The following is an 18,594-nucleotide window of genomic DNA, read 5'->3' on the forward strand; positions in this document are numbered from 1 at the left end:
TGTAGGTCTATAATTTACATGGAACTTACAGATACATCAACATACATCACAATCATGCAGCAGTTTAAACAATATCTGGCCAACTCTGCCAAAAGTGGACATCCTCTCTTGATTGTATAAAATTTTAGTGTTTTCTATATTTGTCGTGACCACGAGGTCACTTGATGCTCCAACTTTGTCCACCCCAGACACAGGCAACACGCAAAGTACAATTCAAGCCAGTATCACTTTATTCGTTGTTTAGGTCACCAGATAAAACCCATGTTGGGGCGTATCAGAATAAAACACTGGTCACCAATACCACCCTCCCCGATATACACACAGCAAATCGAGACAAAGTTCAAAGCACATGTACAAACCCACAATTCATCAAATTAGGAAATCACACCAAACACGCATTAAGAAACGCAGTAAAGCACCACAAATTCACTCCAAGAGGGTTGGGTGGGTAATAAAAACCAGTATAGTAAATGAACCAGGCTGGTTACCTCAACCCCCCCCCATCCACACAACAATCCTGAATATTCAGTAAAGATATATCTATATAAAATACCTATTTAATAAGAGAAAGATCCTAAAACAGTCAGTACTGGTCGGCTTTCCCGACCCAAAAACCACATGGTCACACAACCTGCCAAACCACAATTGTGCACACGTTGGTCTCCCAGAATCCCGCGACCATGCCCAAGCCTTCTTCCACAGTGCTCGGCCACCAACTCCGCCCAGTTCCTTTCCAAGCTGTATGAATGACACCGCCACTGGAGTGTAGATGCTGTTCCACTCCTTCCAAACCTCCTCCCGGCGCCGACCTCAGCTGCTGTACGACGCTGTCATCAGTTACGTCACGTCCCGTCCCGTAACCCGGTTCCGGGTCCTCATCACCGCTCTCCCTGAAAACCCCCAGCCCCCTGGACTTAAGGTGGGCCCTATTTATAAGAAAAACAGGGTTTATTATGTAGTCCCTCCAGGGTTTGTTACATAGTCCCTCCAGGGTTTATTAGGTGGTCCCTCCAGGGTTTATTACGCGGTCCCTCCAGGAGTTTATTACGCGGTCCCTCCAGGGTTTGTTACGTGGACCCTCCAGGAGTTTATTTTTTGCACCGGGCACCAGACGGGCCAGTGCCGCCAATCGGAGGTCCACATCGGGCACTGACGCACGGAAGTGGGCAGCTGGCAGGTTCAAGGCTTGTCTTATCATGTTTATTGGTTCTGCATTATAAGATCTTTAAGGCCTTTAAGCTCTAGATTTAATGATTGCTAGTAATTTTAATGATATTTAAGGCCTTATTTTTTTCTGGAAACTGGAATTTGGACTTTTTAAAGATCCTTGCCATGCGCTCTTTTGCTGTAAGTGGCCGTGGTTTCGCTCAGCTGACGTGATATTTCTGCGGTTAGGCAGTATAATAAAAATCTCTCTCGTTGGCAAAAATTTATAAACCATTTATACGTCCTCAAACTAAATGAGTTTTTTTTTATCCTAATTACATTCCTCTTTTATGCATATGTGGTTGTTATTAAAAGACGAAGATAATGAGGAAGAAACCTACGGCAATGTCTCTCACACCAGTAAGTTGGCGGGGACCACCGATCCCCTACCGGTATTGGAAGAAACGAACCGTAACGACTCGCCATTTCAGGATACAAGAAACGCTTCTCCAAGGAGGAGGAGGAGGAGGAGGTCCTGTACACTGAGGTTCTGAGCCAGTGGGATCCAGCTGAGGAGCAAGATGGCCGCAGCCTCGGGGAGCGCGGACCCCGTGCCGGACTTCATCCTCATGGAGGCGCAGGTGGTTCACCGCATGAGTCTGGTGGTGCGACTGCAGGTGAGCGTCATGTAAAACATTCCGGTGTATGGAAATTCATCTCCTAATCGCTGCATCGTGATCGTGAATCAGCGATTATAACCGGCGGTAACCGTCTTATTTAAACATCGTGATGGGTCGCATTGTGATTTACAGCATTTACCTGACGTCCTTATCCAGAGCGACTTAGAATCAGTAGTTACAGGGACAGTCCCCCCCTGGAGACACTCAGGGTTAAGTGTCTTGCTCAGGGACACAATGGTAGGAAGTGGGATTTGAACCTGGGTCTTCTGGTTTACAGGCGAGTGTTTTACCCACTGGGCTACTACCACCCTCTATACTACCTAGTTACCCACTAGGTTACTACCGCCCTCTATACTAACTAGTTACCCACTAGGCCACTAACACCCTCTATACTACCTAGTTACCCGCTAGACCACTACAGCCCTCTATACTACCTAGTTACCCGCTAGGCCACTACCACCCTCTATACCATCTAGTTACCCGCTAGGCTACTACCACCCTCTATACCATCTAGTTACCCGCTAGGCTACTAACACCCTCTATACTACCTAGTTACCCGCCAGGCTACTACCACCCTTTATACCCCCAAGTTACCCACTAGGTTACTACCACCCTCTATACCACCTAGTTACCCACTAGGCTACTACCACCCTCTATACTACCTAGTTACCCGCTAGGCTACTACCACCCTCTATACCACCTAGTTACCCGTTAGGCTACTACCACCCTCTATACCACCTAGTTACCCGTTAGGCTACTATCACCCTCTATACCACCTATTTACCCCCTAGGCTACTAACACCCTCTATACCATCTAGTTACCCGCTAGGCTACTACCACCCTCTATACCATCTAGTTACCCGCTAGGCTACTACCACCCTTTATACCCCCAAGTTACCCACTAGGTTACTACCACCCTCTATACCACCTAGTTACCCACTAGGCTACTACCACCCTCTATGCTACCTAGTTACCCGCTAGGCTACTACCACCCTCTATACCACCTAGTTACCCGTTAGGCTACTACCACCCTCTATACCACCTAGTTACCCGTTAGGCTACTATCACCCTCTATACCACCTATTTACCCCCTAGGCCACTAACACCCTCTATACTACCTAGTTACCCGCTAGGCCACTACAGCCCTCTATACTACCTAGTTACCCGCTAGGCCACTACCACCCTCTATACCATCTAGTTACCCGCTAGGCTACTAACACCCTCTATACCATCTAGTTACCCGCTAGGCTACTAACACCCTCTATACTACCTAGTTACCCACTAGGCTACTACCACCCTTTATACCCCCAAGTTACCCACTAGGTTACTACCACCCTCTATACCATCTAGTTACCCACTAGGTTACTACCACCCTCTATACCATCTAGTTACCCGCTAGGAGACTACCACCCTATGAATGATGAATTTGGCCACCAGATGATTACACGTTTATAATATTTTTACCCTCTAATACGATTCTTCTTACCTTTTCTTGTCACAAAACCTGACTGCAAAATACCACTTACTACGCGGGACTATGAAATAACACACGTGGGGTCATGTAATAAACAGAAAAGTTGCAGATCTGTGTCTCTTTTGCTGTGATGGCAGCGTTTCACATTTTTCGTCTTCGTCTTAATGCTGGTAGTTGCCTAGTGGGTAACACACTGGCCTATGAACCAGAAGACACAGGTTCAAATCCCACTTACTACCATCATGTCCCTGAGCAAGACACTTATCCCTGAGTGTCTCCAGGGGGGGACTGTCCCTGTAAATACTGACTAAGTCGCTCTGGATAAGGGCGTCTGATAAATGAAGGTTCATGCTGAACACTTTCTTAACACTTTCTTCTCATCAAAGATAGGTAAAAGTAAAAAAAAAATGATAGGTGGAGGTAAAAAGAGAGAAAAACAGTATCATCAAACATACTTCACTTCCTCCTAATATTACAAAAATGTTTCAAATAACACCACAGAGTCGGGGCATCCAGACTTTTGACTGGTAATATGTGTGTATATAAAGAAATCTCCAGTGATAGCAGTTCTATAATAGAAAAGTGAACTTCTCACAGACTGAGGTTTTTTACCAAGATCAGAGCTGCACAGGAGGAGGCACGAACGCTTCCTTCCCAGTTAACAAATGGTGGAGTTCAGATGAACTTTACATCAAGATTGTTTATGGTGTATACACCGGCCCTTCCGTTCTGGTTCTCTTAGAAGGTTTTTTTTAATGATGTTTATATGCATATGATGCTTTATTAACAGATTTACTTTCTGCATTATAATATTAATATCATTTTTGTGCATGTAAACTTAAAGAGCTCCAATCCCTTTGGCTGGATTCCTGAGAGTGGCATGAAGAATGATTTTGTATTGCTTTGTATTGATTGGGTTATAAAATGACCGGGAGCAGTGCACCGCGGCGTCCGCATAGCCAGAAGAAAACGGAGATATACATCTGCGAACATACATCTAACGTTACCGCGAACATACATCTTACGTTACCGCAAACCCGCATCTAACGTTATCCCGAACATCCGTCTGGTAAATGCTGTAAATGTAAATTTTACCGCAAACCCGCATCTAACGTTACCGCGAACATACATCTAATGTTAGCACAAACCTGCATCTAACGTTACCACGAACATACATCTAACGTTACCGCGAACCTGCATCTAACGTTATCCCAAACATCCATCTAATGTTACCACGAACATACATCTAACGTTACCGCGAACCCGCATCTAACGTTATCCCAAACATCCATCTAATGTTACCACGAACATACATCTAACGTTACCGCGAACCCGCATCTAACGTTATCCCAAACATCCATCTAATATTACCACGAACATACATCTAACGTTACCGCGAACCCGCATCTAACGTTATCCCAAACATCCATCTAATATTACCACGAACATACATCTAACGTTACCGCGAACCCGCATCTAACGTTATCCCAAACATCCATCTAATATTACCACGAACATACATCTAACGTTACCGCGAACCCGCATCTAACATTAGCCCAAACATCCATCTAATGTTACCGAGAACATACATCTAACGCTAACGCGAACATACATCTACCGTTACCGCAAACCCGTGTCTAACGTTACCGTGAACATACATATAATGTTACCGCGAACATACATATGTTACCACGAACCCGCATCAAACGTTACCATTACATTACATTACATTTACAGCATTTATCAGACGCCCTTATCCAGAGCGACTTACAATCAGTAGTTACAGGGACAGTCCCCCGAACCCGCATCTACCTTTACCGTGAACATACATCTAACGTTACCACAAACATGCATCTAACGTTACCATGAACATGCATCTAATTTTATTGCGAACATACATTTAACGTTACCATGAATCCGCATCTAACATTACCACGAACATCCATCTAATGTTACCGTTGTTACGTCCCGTGATCATGTGATGTGTGGACTGTATGTTCTGTCTTGTTGGTGTTTTTCCTTTCCATGTTACCGCGAACATGCATCTAACGCTACCGTGAACCCGCATCTACCGTTACCACGAACATACATCTAACGTTACCCCGAACATACATATAATGTTACCACGAACCCGCATCTAACGTTACCACGAACCCGCATCTAACGTTACCCCGAACATACATCTAACGTTACCGCGAACATACATATAATGTTACCGCGAACATGCATCTAACGCTACCGCGAACCCGCATCTAACGTTACCCCGAACATACATCTAACGTTACCCCGAACATACATCTAACGTTACCCCGAACATACATATAATGTTACCACGAACCCGCATCTAACGTTACCAAGAACCCGCATCTAACATTACCACGAACCCACATCTAACGTTACCGCGAACATGCATTTTTCAATCACTGTGAATCACCTGTAAAAATGCAAATCTGCTTCCTTTTTATGGTTTTCCTTGATCAGTCCTGTCAGTCAGGCGGTGGTCATTCTCTCAAATTTATGACTGTCATTATTTTTTATTTTTTTAAATATATGATGTGTCCCATTTTCCATCTGTATTCTAGATGTATAAAGTACATGTAGACTGTAGATGTAGATGATGGAGGAATGGAATAGTCTAGTTATCATGAATTTCATCTCTCTTTCCCCAGAGAAATCTGTGAGAACTCGCCCATGTTCATTTTGGAAACGATGCTCTACCGGAGCTCCAGGAATACGCCTGGTGAGCATGAAAGGGTCCACGCTGAGATTCCGTCAGAGAAGAACCGCTAAAAGAAGATGGTGAGCTGCCAGACGAGAAGACTAAAGGCAGGAGACCAGGACCCGCGGTTTGGATTAAACTCATGACGTGTATCTAAAATGCATTCAGCAGTTTTATTTCCTGAAAGATCAGCAACGTTGCAGTAACGTTGCAGCAACATATGACGTCCATTACAGGACTAGGTGTGAGGATGTGAGGGGATTATTACCATAACTCTCCTTTAACACCCATAAAGAAATGTGCCCTAATACTCTGTACATCTGGAATCGGCCTTGGACCTGCAAGCCTGGAGGTGGATGAAGCGTCTGTATCTGCTGACGTTCATGTTCGAGCGACACACGTGTATGAATTTAATGTAGTACAGGCAATAAAATAGAAAAGCATTCATTAAAACAGAATATTTTTAAAGTTCTATTTCTTGTATTGTCGGTTAAAATGATTGACAGCGTGAGAGCATCGCCATGGTGACCAGGCTGGCGGCAGTGAGCAGGTGGACCCTGCGGTCGGCAGCGGCGGAGGCGGGAGTCGGGCTGGGAGACGTGGCCGTCACATCTGGTCATGAGGGAATGAAGACAGTGATGTTCAACATGAAACCAGCAGCATCCACGTAGAAATAACGGACAAAAAGCAACCGTATCCACATACTGTCTATTACCATGGTGACTGACATGCGAACACCCGCTCATCACCTGTTCCTACGCTGCAAATGGAGCTGGTGGACCAGGTAGATGCCACCAGCATGCTGGAAGGTGCATTATGTTCCAGAGAGGGTTGAGGAGATCCGGAACACTACTCCTGACACCCATTCTGGTACAAGCTTTAATATTGTTGTTGCTATGGAGACACGATTAACCATCTCTGTATTCGTAGCTCCTCCCTTTTCAACCGGCCTGGTTACTGTTTCATATGAATATAGTTAATACGTAGTTAACACGGCACAAAATGACTGGGAATATGAAATAAAACTGGCAGTGGTGTGAGCCGCTTACATCCGGTGACGCACCACTTAATAATTTCTGCAGTGTAGAGGTTATCACGTTCGCCTCGGTTCCATACCGAGCAGAAACAGACCTCTTACTGGGCCAGCGGTGGCCTGGCGATTAATGAAGTGGCCCCCGTAATCAGAATCCCGATCCGCCACTGAGGTCCCCTTGATGAAGGTCCCGTCCCCACGCGCTGCTCCCCGGGTGCCTGTCATGGTGCCCACTGCCCACGGTGATGGTTACGGTTGTTGTGTTTCACGATGTTCATCTGTACACTGGTGACACCGACAGCATCCAACGTTTCTCCAACGCTCCGCCCTCCTGTCCTGACTTAAAACCGACCTCCATCTCAGTTACTACTGGCTACGCCTCTACATTTACATTTACAGCATTTTATCAGACGCCCTTATCCAGAGCGACTTACAATCAGTAGTTACAGGGACAGTCCCCCCTGGAGCAATTTAGGGTTAAGTGTCTTGCTCAGGGACACAATGGTATTAAGTGGGATTCGAACCCGGGTCTTCTGGTTCATAGGCGAGTGTGTTACCCACTAGGCTACTACCACCCAGGGTTGAACGCCTCTACGTTCAACCCTGCTTAAACTGTAGGACATCAGAGGATGAGGAGGAACATTCTTGGGCGTCCATATTGAAAGTGAAGTGATTGTCATTGTGAAACACTGCACACAGTGACACGTGTCCTCTGTATTTAACCATCACCCTTGGTGAACAGTGGGCACCATGACAGGCGCCCGGGGAGCAGCGTGTGGGGATGGTACCTTCATCAGTGGCACCTTGGTGGTTTGGATCCCCATCCTGTCTGCCTGTCTCGGGTCTCAATACGTTCCTGAACTACAAGGCGCTAAACTCCAAAGTGCTTCACAGGAAGCGACCCACTTCCATCCATGAGCCAACCAGTGTGATAAAAACCACCCGACCTGTGACATCTCTCACCTGAGCCATTGATTTGGACAATGCTGAAGGTCAAGTTGCCGCTTCTTGCTGCCCTCAACATTGTGTTGAGGATGGCTGTGCTGTTGGGGAGCGTGGCGTTTTCCGTGAAGGTCAGATCAGTGTCGTGGATGATGGATCCTTGGCTGACGGAACGAAATAAGAAGGATTTTAGATGCTGTGAGGATTTTAGAACGTATCATTAGAGGGGCCTCAGGGAGGTGCTTGAGATGGTGAGCGTTCACAGAGCAGATGGACCCGCTGTCAGGATTGGCCGCAGGTGCCTTTAACCCCGCCCCTCTGCAGGGTTTATGTTTTCAGCCATCGCGCTGGTTTCGTTTTTGTTCATTAATAAAGTCCCTTTTCCCAGAATGTCCCGCCTCGTGACACCCACCTGAAGTTCCTCACAGTCAGACCAGCGAAGTTCGGGGAGAAGTCGGCGGTGAAAAACGGTTCGAGCTGAAACGGAAGTGCATGTTATAAAAAAAAGAAACGATTTATTAAATCCCAGCCGGTGTCGTGTTCTCTCGCACCTCGTTTTTAACAAGCAAAGATCTGTTCTGGAAGGCAGCTGAGCTGGAGTTGGCCAGGTCCGGAGCGAAGCTCTCACCGGTGGTGAAGCGTAAATTCGCTATTGTCTGCGGTGCGCCTGGAAAGACATTTTTTTTTTAAATGTCAAATTCAGTTCGGAGTTCGGTGTTTTTTTTTTTTTTACTTCAGGACGAACTCACTGATTACGGAGATGGATCCCGCCTCCACGATGCTCAGACCGGCCGCTTGCTTCAGCGTGTTCACGACGTCCCCGGCTGGCGGCGGGGTCACCGCGGAGTCCCCGCTGAACACCAGCCTCACTTGAGCCTCCACCACGTCAGCTCGCGACCGTACGCTTCAGAGAGGTCACAAGGTCACGAGAAGTTCAAATGCATGAAGAGGGGATCCTTCGCTAAGTCCCGCCCCATGACATGCTGCCGCGATGACGGAAACTACAGCATTTAGCAGACGTCCTTACCCAGACCGACTTCCATCGTAAAAATCCATCATTTGCTTCACTAAGACCCAATCTAATCTTCAACCAATACAGACAACCATCTAGATGAATGCTCTTCTAGTACCTTGAGAGATGGTGGTTACATGTAAGGACGTCTGCTGGACCTCTGCTTTGTCATTGGGCAGTGCCTGTTTTAGGGAGGGGCTTAACAAAGGGTGGAGCTCTTGGTCAATCAAGAGTTCTTCAGTTACCTGAAACCGGTCACTTGGCTCCTGACAAACCGTGGGCCGTACTTCGCCTTGTAGACCCTGTCAAACTGCCAGAAAGCAGGCGTTTAGACGGCGACACGAACAGCAGGGGCAGATGGTCGCGTTCTGCGGAGGGTTCCCTCACCTCTCCAGCGACCGCAGCGGCCTCTGTCTTGAACTCTTCACTGTCCGGGTTACTGAGCGCAGGTGTGAAGACTATGTTCACTGCAACCTGGAGTATGAAGACCGGAGAAGGGCGTGGTGGCGCAGCCGTGGTGGCCGCTTCTGGACTTGCCGTTGTAGAAGCTGCAGGAAGAGCTGAGATCATGGACAACTGACATCCTTTTACAGAAGTCAAATATACGAATGACGAAAACAAGACGGCTACTGTCAGATGATCGAACACAACCATATCTGACTAGTCTGTATCTACTGCCAGACACGTGCTCATTATGATTAAAAAGGAGCTTACTGGTAGTTAAAAGCTGGTTGCTGGTCACCAGAGGTCCAGAGGTGGTGGTTAATGGCTGGTCGATTTGGTTTGAGGCCCCTGTGGTGGTCACGGGCCCGCTGGTGACACTGGTTGTGCTTTTAACTGGCTGGGTGGTTGTGGTGGTGCCACTGGGGTTCTTTGGCTCAGTGGGAATGCTGGGAACCGTCTGGGTAGTGGTGGTGGCGGCGTTCCGCTCATCTAGGAAGGTGAAGAATAAGAATGAAGACTGCATGATGTTCTACAGCACAGAGGAAGTCACTGTTAATCGCTGTACCAGCAATCAGGCAAAAACACCCCAAGAAATTATCTGATTTAAAATTAAACTCACAAAAGATGACAAATAAAGACCTGGGATCTACTGAAGGGTTCAGAATCTGGAGATAAATGATCCACATTTAATGTAAAAAATAAAGAAAACGTCCAAAATATATTGAACAAAACTGGATCTTACTGGTGCTTGGGGGCTCTGTGGTGGTCATTGCAGGCTGGGTGGGAGTGGTGGTGGAGACGCTGGTGGTGGAGACGTTGGTGTTGGTTGTGCTGTTAGGCTCGGTGATGTTCAGAGTGGGTGGATCAACCAGAAGAGGGACCTCATCTAGAAGGGAAGTCATGAAAATATACGTTTTGAGTCCAGCGTTAACCAGGACGATTGGCTAATAATGGGCATGGCAGGTTGAAGATGAACAGGACGTCTGCTCCACGGTGAAATGTACTCACTTATCACTGTGATGGAGAAAAGGTCCGTCACGTAACTCCACACAGCTTGTCTCAGCGTCCTCACAATATCAGCGCTCTGGGGGACAGGTTGCGGGGAGTTCGGGTCGAACACCAGGTCCACCAGAATCTCCAGAGAGGTGGAGTTGATCCTGACAAGATCCGGTTCACGTTAATACGCCACCGGATCCAGTGGATGCTGCTCATGTGGATCTGGAGAGATCTACTTACCTGATTCTCTTCACAACATCTTCTAGGAACTGGTCTCCATATTGTGCCTGGTACACTTGGTAAAACTACAGCGTTTGGAGAAAGAAGGGACCACGTCACTACTGTCCTCACCAAACGCCGACTCTGCCGTTTATAATAAAAATCGTCTCAGAGACGCACCACTGCAGACACCAGATCGAAATCAGTCAACTCTACAATCTGGGTCTCGTTGAGTAGAAAGCCAATCGAGAAGACAACTTGAAGCGTGAACGTTGGGGACGGACGAGGACCAGGAGACTCCTTCGTTGTCCACGCTTGGGACGCCGAACTTGCAGTTGCTGATGTTGGACATAAATGAAATAGCGGCGTATCAGAAAGGCATCATGGGAGAAACGTGAGTAGAGGGGGGACAGTTTGTCCATCTAGAGCCCAGTTCCAGCACACAGCAAAGTAAAAGAGCTGCCAGATCTGCTGACCTGTGCCATTTATGGAGATGACGTTGAAGGTCAAGTTGCCGCTGTTCGCTGCCTTGAACATGGTGTTGAAGACGGCTGAGCTGCTGGGGAGTGCAGCACCGGCGGTGAAGATTAGATCTGTGTCGTGGACAATCGATCCGTTGCTGCAAGACGGCAAAAAATGAGTTCCACCCGAATTTTGCTGCTTTTTTTCTCGTTTCTTTGTTCGTCGTGGAACGCGAGACGTTTACCTCAAATTCCGTACAGACAAACAGATGAAGCCTGGAGAGAAGTCGGCCATGAAGAATGGTTCGAGCTGAGAAGAGAAGGTCCCCCAAATTAACATTAATACGCATATTATTATTAAAACATAATAAAAATAATATAAATCAGGTTTGATGAGCGGCATCTCGTACACTTCCGACTTCCTCATACTGGACCATTTCTACCCGCCCGTCGTGCCAGATACCAGAACACCACCCAAGCAGCCTGACAAGGATCTAACGGCCAAATCTGGCAACCCGTTCACGTCCCAGGATCTCTGTTATAATCATGTTGGGGACGTACAGGCCACCAAACCGAACATCAGCACTTTCATTAGAGAAAGTGGACTTCCTGAACACAGCCTGCATGAAGAACGCGAACAAAGGAGGGACTTAATAAGGACTTTCCTACCTCCTTCTTAATGAGGGACGATCTGGTCTTGAAAGCAGCTGAACTGGAGTTCTTCAGATCAGGATGAAAAGTTTCATTGGTGATGAACTCCACATTAGATGTGATTTGTGGTGCACCTGCAGTTTCAACCAAGAACGTCAATGAACATCACAGGAACATGTTCTATAGGGTGAATGTTCTTCTCTAATTTATAACCCTTGTCACACGTCACCACATGCGTCCACTAGAGAGAAGTCTGCTCGCTTGGTGACCAGGTGATGGAGCGTTTACGTTTGTGATGCGTCCACTCACTCAGGAAGTTAATGGAAATGATGTCCATCAGCAGCACCTGCAGAACTTGTTTCAGTGTCCCCACAATGTCCTCGCCCACAGGGATGGGTTTGGGAGTGAGTTCGGCGAACAGCAGCTCCATGTCAATTTCTACAGAGCTGGAGTTGATCCTGAAACCAGTGTGATGTTAGTGTGGGGCTTCACTGGACAAACGGACATCTTATTACGTTGGAGAAAGTTCACTCACCTGATATCGACCACGACTCCGCTCAAAAACTGCTCTCCAAACTCAGATTGGTATACTTGGTTGAACTGTAGCAGTGGGACAGAAGACCTTCCTTTATTCTGCTAAAGCTCCTTCCAGGCTGATTAGGAGTGAAGACCTTTCCAACACTCACCACAGAAGCGATCACGTCCGTCTGTTCGGTGAACTCCAGGATGTGCGAGGTGTTCAGAACCGGCAAAAGCGTCACGTTGAAGGCGTACTGGACGTAGAAGAGAGTCGCCGGGACGAGGGCGGCCGCTTCAGACGTGTTTGTAGGTGGACTCGAAGTTGTGGAAGCTGGAATATGAATGGACAGCTTTACACACCATCATCTCATCAGTCCTATCTGCAGGTCAACATTTGTTTTCTGGAATTGTCCATCTTTCTTGAAAGAGGTGAGACTGGTAGGGAAGAGCTTCAGGTGCCAGAGAAACCCAGAGCTCATCAGCATCAGCTTAATTTAACTGTGTCTTTGGTGGAACTTTGAAGGACTTTCTGACCATGAACTCATCTCATAAATTTCGACCTCATGATCTTCTGGGCAAATGCATCAGTAGATCTACTGAAGGGTTCAGAGTCTGGAGATAGATGATCTACATTTAATGGGAAAAATGAAGAAAACGTCCAAAATATATTGAACAAAACTGGATCTTACTGGTGCTTGGGGGCTCTGTGGTGGTCATCGCAGGCTGGGTGGGAGTGGTGGTGGAGATGCTGGTGGTGGAGACGTTGGTGGTGGTGGTGCTGTTAGACTCGGTGATGTTCAGAGTGGGTGGCTCAACCAGAAGTGGGATCTCGTCTAGAAGGGAAGTCATGAAAATAACATTTTGAGTCCAGCGTTAACCAGGACGATTGGCTAATAATGGGCGTGGCAGGTTGAAAGCAGTTTTTTTGGGTGCAATGAAAACCTTCTGGCGGGTGGATCTCCAGGAACGGGATTTCCTGTTTAATTGCATGATTTTGCAGAGATTTGATAAAAGTCCAGGCGTCTCATTTAGAACTGTTACGGGGCTCCGTTTTGATCATTTTAGTCGTGTCACCAAACAACATTTTTACTCCGCTTTCCACTTCACCAGAAAGCACATCATAAATATTAATGAGGTGATTTGCATTTAGCATGTATGGTTGAAGGGGGCGTGTCGAGGGCAGGATATGCGGAACATCCACGTTGAGCGCGGCTTATAAAGCGTATATTACGTTGTAATAAACAGGGCATTTTCTTTGCGTGTGTACGTTTTTAGCGCAACGTCTTATAAACGAGACCCCGGCTCTTTACTTGGATTGTGCCGGACTTGTCACGGTTTGTAACGGGACAGGGTGGTAGTAGCCTAGTGGGTAACACACTCGCCTATGAACCAGAAGACCCGGGTTCAAATCCCGCTTACTACCATTGTGTCCCTGAGCAAGACACTTAACCCTGAGTGTCTCCAGGGAGACTGTCCCTGTAACTACTGATTGTAAGTCGCTCTGGATAAGGGCGCCTGATAAATGCTGTAAATGTAAATGTGACATTTGTCTCCATATTTTATTGTAATTCAACACTTGTCACTGTTCATTTTGTGCTTGTACATGAAGGATGTTTTAGATGAACAGGACGTCTGCTCCACGGTGAAATGTACTCACTTATCACTGTGATGGAGAAAAGGTCCGTCACGTAACTCCACACAGCTTGTCTCAGCGTCCTCACAATATCAGCGCTCTGGGGGACAGGTTGCGGGGAGTTCGGGTCGAACACCAGGTCCACCAGAATCTCCAGAGAGGTGGAGTTGATCCTGACAAGATCCGGTTCACGTTAATACGCCACCGGATCCAGTGGATGCTGCTCATGTGGATCTGGAGAGATCTACTTACCTGATTCTCTTCACAACATCTTCTAGGAACTGGTCTCCATATTGTGCCTGGTACACTTGGTAAAACTACAGCGTTTGGAGAAAGAAGGGACCACGTCACTACTGTCCTCACCAAACGCCGACTCTGGCGTTTATAATAAAAATCGTCTCTGAGACGCACCACTGCAGACACCAGATCGAAATCAGTCAACTCTACAATCTGGGTCTCGTTGAGTAGAAAGCCAATCGAGAAGACAACTTGAAGCGTGAACGTTGGGGACGGACGAGGACCAGGAGACTCCTTCGTTGTCCACGCTTGGGACGCCGAACTTGCAGTTGCTGATGTTGGACATAAATGAAATAGCGGTGTATCAGAAAGGCATCATGGGAGAAACGTGAGTAGAGGGGGGACAGTTTGTCCATCTAGAGCCCAGTTCCAGCACACAGCAAAGTAAAAGAGCTGCCAGATCTGCTGACCTGTGCCATTTATGGAGATGACGTTGAAGGTCAAGTTGCCGCTGTTCGCTGCCTTGAACATGGTGTTGAAGACGGCTGAGCTGCTGGGGAGTGCAGCACCGGCGGTGAAGATTAGATCTGTGTCGTGGACAATCGATCCGTTGCTGCAAGACGGCAAAAAATGAGTTCCACCCGAATTTTGCTGCTTTTTTTCTCGTTTCTTGGTTCGTCGTGGAACGCGAGACGTTTACCTCAAATTCCGTACAGACAAACAGATGAAGCCTGGAGAGAAGTCGGCCATGAAGAATGGTTCGAGCTGAGAAGAGAAGGTCCCCCAAATTAACATTAATACGCATATTATTATTAAAACATAATAAAAATAATATAAATCAGGTTTGATGAGCGGCATCTCGTACACTTCCGACTTCCTCATACTGGACCATTTCTACCCGCCCGTCATGCCAGATACCAGAACACCACCCAAGCAGCCTGACAAGGATCTAACGGCCAAATCTGGCAACCCGTTCACGTCCCAGGATCTCTGTTATAATCATGTTGGGGACGTACAGGCCACCAAACCGAACATCAGCACTTTCATTAGAGAAAGTGGACTTCCTGAACACAGCCTGCATGAAGAACGCGAACAAAGGAGGGACTTAATAAGGACTTTCCTACCTCCTTCTTAATGAGGGACGATCTGGTCTTGAAAGCAGCTGAACTGGACTTCTTCAGATCAGGATGAAAAGTTTCATTGGTGATGAACTCCACATTAGATGTGATTTGTGGTGCACCTGCAGTTTCAACCAAGAACGTCAATGAACATCACAGGAACTTGTTCTATAGGGTGAATGTTCTTCTCTAATTTATAACCCTTGTCACACGTCACCACATGCGTCCACTAGAGAGAAGTCTGCTCGCTTGGTGACCAGGTGATGGAGCGTTTACGTTTGTGATGCGTCCACTCACTCAGGAAGTTAATGGAAATGATGTCCATCAGCAGCACCTGCAGAACTTGTTTCAGTGTCCCCACAATGTCCTCGCCCACAGGGATGGGTTTGGGAGTGAGTTCGGCGAACAGCAGCTCCATGTCAATTTCTACAGAGCTGGAGTTGATCCTGAAACCAGTGTGATGTTAGTGTGGGGCTTCACTGGACAAACGGACATCTTATTACGTTGGAGAAAGTTCACTCACCTGATATCGACCACGACTCCGCTCAAAAACTGCTCTCCAAACTCAGATTGGTATACTTGGTTGAACTGTAGCAGTGGGACAGAAGACCTTCCTTTATTCTGCTAAAGCTCCTTCCAGGCTGATTAGGAGTGAAGACCTTTCCAACACTCACCACAGAAGCGATCACGTCCGTCTGTTCGGTGAACTCCAGGATGTGCGAGGTGTTCAGAACCGGCAAAAGCATCACGTTGAAGGCGTACTGGACGTAGAAGAGAGTCACCGGGACGAGGGCGGCCGCTTCAGACGTGTTTGTAGGTGGACTCGAAGTTGTGGAAGCTGGGGAGGACAAATTGATAAAACATCTCATCACAATTACAAAATCTGAAATAACAGAATTCCTAATTCATGCAACCATTCCAACGGCATTGTGGGTGAATTTTAGATCAGAGGACGATTAAAAAATTGTTTCTCAGTTTACAGGAAGAGCTTGAAATCATGGCATTGTGAGGACCACACTGAAGTCCTCTGCAGACGTTCACGTCTTCTGACCCCTTCATGTGGAAATAACTCACCCCAAACACCCCGGCCTGCCAGCATCACCACCCCGAGCCACAGTGGCAGAGCCATTTTGAAGAAGCTCCGTCTCTCTGGCGCTTTCCAGCTTTAAATGTTCCAGATGCCGACGCTCCTCCCTGTTACCATCAGACATCAAATCATAACATTGCAGATATTATATTTCTTCCTCTTCCTTGAAGGACTCTGATTCCAATTCAGTCTCGTCAAGGCCGGATTACTTACCATTCCTTTTCTCGGTCAAAATGAAATCATAAATAACACATAACAATAAAATGTGAAACTTTCATATTCAGAATTTCTTGTTTGTATCTGTGATATTAATATTACTCCATGAAAACGTTTCCGCCTGCAACGTCTTAAAAATGGACCCCTGTTTTAATCTGTGGTGTTTGTAATGTCTAAAAAATTAGACCATAATAAATCATTTCCTGTAACCTGTATAAATTCGCAAGGAGGAAAACATACAATTTCCTGACAATCAGTGTTGTAAAAAATTATTACGTGGGTGCTAGTAGCCTAGCGGGTAACACACTCGCCTATGAACCAGAAGACCCAGGTTCAAATCCCACTTACTACCATCGTGTCCCTGAGCAGGACACTTAACCCTGAGTGTCTCCGGGGGGGGATCTGTCCCTGTAACTACTTACTATGGACCAGAAGACCCAGGTTCAAACCCCACTTACTACCAACATGTCCCTGAGCAGGACACTTAACCCTGAGTGTCTCCGGGGGGGGGACTGTCCCTGTAACTACTTACTATGGACCAGAAGACCCAGGTTCAAATCCCACTTACTACCTACCATCATGTCCCTGAGCAAGACACTTAACCCTGAGTGTCTCCGGGGGGGGGACTGTCCCTGTAACTACTTACTATGGACCAGAAGACCCAGGTTCAAACCCCACTTACTACCATCATGTCCCTGAGCAAGACACTTAACCCTGAGTGTCTCCGGGGGGGGGGACTGTCCCTGTAACTACTTACTATGGACCAGAAGACCCAGGTTCAAACCCCACTTACTACCATCATGTCCCTGAGCAAGACACTTAACCCTGAGTGTCTCCAGGGGGGGGACTGTCTGTAAGGCGCTCTGGATAAGGACGTCTGGTAAATGCTGGAAATGTAAATGTTGTAGTTGCTGTGGGCTGAATGTCTCTAGTCTGAAGAAACAGCTTCTGCCCTGTTGCACTCAGGGCACTTAATGGCATTTAATCTATTTTTCCACCTCTAATTCACTTTCTTTTTCATGTGCAATAAGGGTTCTACTCACCTTTTAATATGTTGTATATATTTGTATTATATTTTGTAGTATTTGATAGTTGTCTAATTTTTTTTGAAGGTAACGATATTCGGATTCTGAAGTTGCACTTCAGCCAGACCAGGTTTAGTAGCCATCAACAAAAGACGGAATTTATATAGAAAGTATATAGATATGATACAGTGTATGTGTGTATGTGTGTGTGTGTGCGCATGTTTATCACTTTTGACATAGAATTCCCCCAAAATACCAGGACATTCCAGTCAGTGGCGAGTGCAACACAACCGTGTCGGGCGAGGTGAACAACATTTCAATCTGCTAAAACGGGCTGCAACGAGGAAGTGGAGATGCGGATTCCCGCCAGTCCAACTTCACAAACACTCTCATCTGGGGGAATTTATGGCTCTTCATCTCAAATACCGAGTTTCGTCTGGATTATTATATCCACACGCTACAATCATCAAATGGCCATATTGATTACACACGTCCGTCCACATTTCTTACGTTGGTCCCCATATTTACATTTACATTTTACATTTACAGCATTTACCAGACGCCCTTATCCAGAGCGACTTACAGTCAGTAGTTACAGGGACAGTCCCCCCCTGGAGACACTCAGGCTTAAGTGTCTTGCTCAGGGACATGATGGTAGTAAGTGGGGTTTGAACCTGGGTCTTCTGTTTCATAGTCAGTAGTTACAGGGACAGTCCCCCCCCCTGGAGACAATCAGGGTTAAGTGTCCTGCTCAGGGACATGATGGTAGTAAGTGGGGTTTGAACCTGGGTCTTCTGGTTTATAGTCGAGTGTGTTACCCGCTAGGCTACTACCACACATAACATCTAGAAGACTAAAAGCACAAGGAAACAGGGACGTAATTTAGAACTTCTAAATAAAGACACGTTTGTCTGCTTTGGCAAATATTTCCGATGATAAAAGAGTGGAACTGGCACAAGCCAAAGATAACACGAGACAAGAC

At 46.7% G+C, this 18,594-nt stretch overlaps 2 protein-coding genes across 10 annotated transcripts in view; both read right to left on the bottom strand.

Moving 5' to 3' along the window:
* LOC114785606 (NACHT, LRR and PYD domains-containing protein 12-like) overlaps positions 1-18,594 on the bottom strand; it is a 438,381-nt gene that overhangs the window by 126,141 nt on the left and 293,646 nt on the right. The gene's annotated exons all lie outside the window — the stretch shown is intronic.
* On the bottom strand, positions 6,179-16,432 carry LOC114785618 (mucin-5AC-like). 2 transcript variants are annotated; one of them, XM_028972037.1, is made up of 29 exons: positions 16,359-16,432; positions 15,959-16,122; positions 15,808-15,872; positions 15,582-15,730; positions 15,291-15,406; positions 14,867-14,931; positions 14,637-14,779; positions 14,341-14,498; positions 14,182-14,246; positions 13,954-14,102; positions 12,986-13,129; positions 12,464-12,627; positions 12,313-12,377; positions 12,087-12,235; positions 11,796-11,911; positions 11,372-11,436; positions 11,142-11,284; positions 10,846-11,003; positions 10,687-10,751; positions 10,459-10,607; positions 10,193-10,336; positions 9,721-9,939; positions 9,394-9,554; positions 9,252-9,316; positions 8,744-8,898; positions 8,546-8,661; positions 8,407-8,471; positions 8,016-8,158; positions 6,179-6,631 (listed from the first exon to the last, which is right to left on the bottom strand). In XM_028972037.1, exons 1-29 carry the CDS (start codon positions 16,411-16,413, stop codon positions 6,510-6,512), a joined length of 3,537 nt encoding a protein of 1,178 aa, XP_028827870.1. In that variant the 5' UTR covers positions 16,414-16,432; the 3' UTR covers positions 6,179-6,509. The 2 variants fall into 2 exon arrangements, with proteins under 2 accessions (XP_028827870.1, XP_028827869.1); XM_028972036.1 differs by having other exon boundaries at positions 9,394-9,566.

Source organism: Denticeps clupeoides, chromosome 3, assembly GCF_900700375.1.
Source record: "Denticeps clupeoides chromosome 3, fDenClu1.1, whole genome shotgun sequence".
In the NCBI taxonomy this organism is placed as follows: Eukaryota; Metazoa; Chordata; class Actinopteri; order Clupeiformes; family Denticipitidae; genus Denticeps; species Denticeps clupeoides.

Excerpts from the sequence above, each read along its gene's own strand:
- LOC114785618 (XM_028972036.1), bottom strand. The coding sequence starts at position 16,413 with ATGGCTCTGCCACTGTGGCTCGGGGTGGTGATGCTGGCAGGCCGGGGT. Across the intron at positions 13,130-13,953 it reads TTTCTCCATCACAGTGATAA|ACGAGATCCCACTTCTGGTT; the intron begins GTGAGTACATTT and ends CTTCCCTTCTAG. Across the intron at positions 9,317-9,393 it reads CCGCTGCGGTCGCTGGAGAG|TTTGACAGGGTCTACAAGGC; the intron begins GTGAGGGAACCC and ends GCTTTCTGGCAG.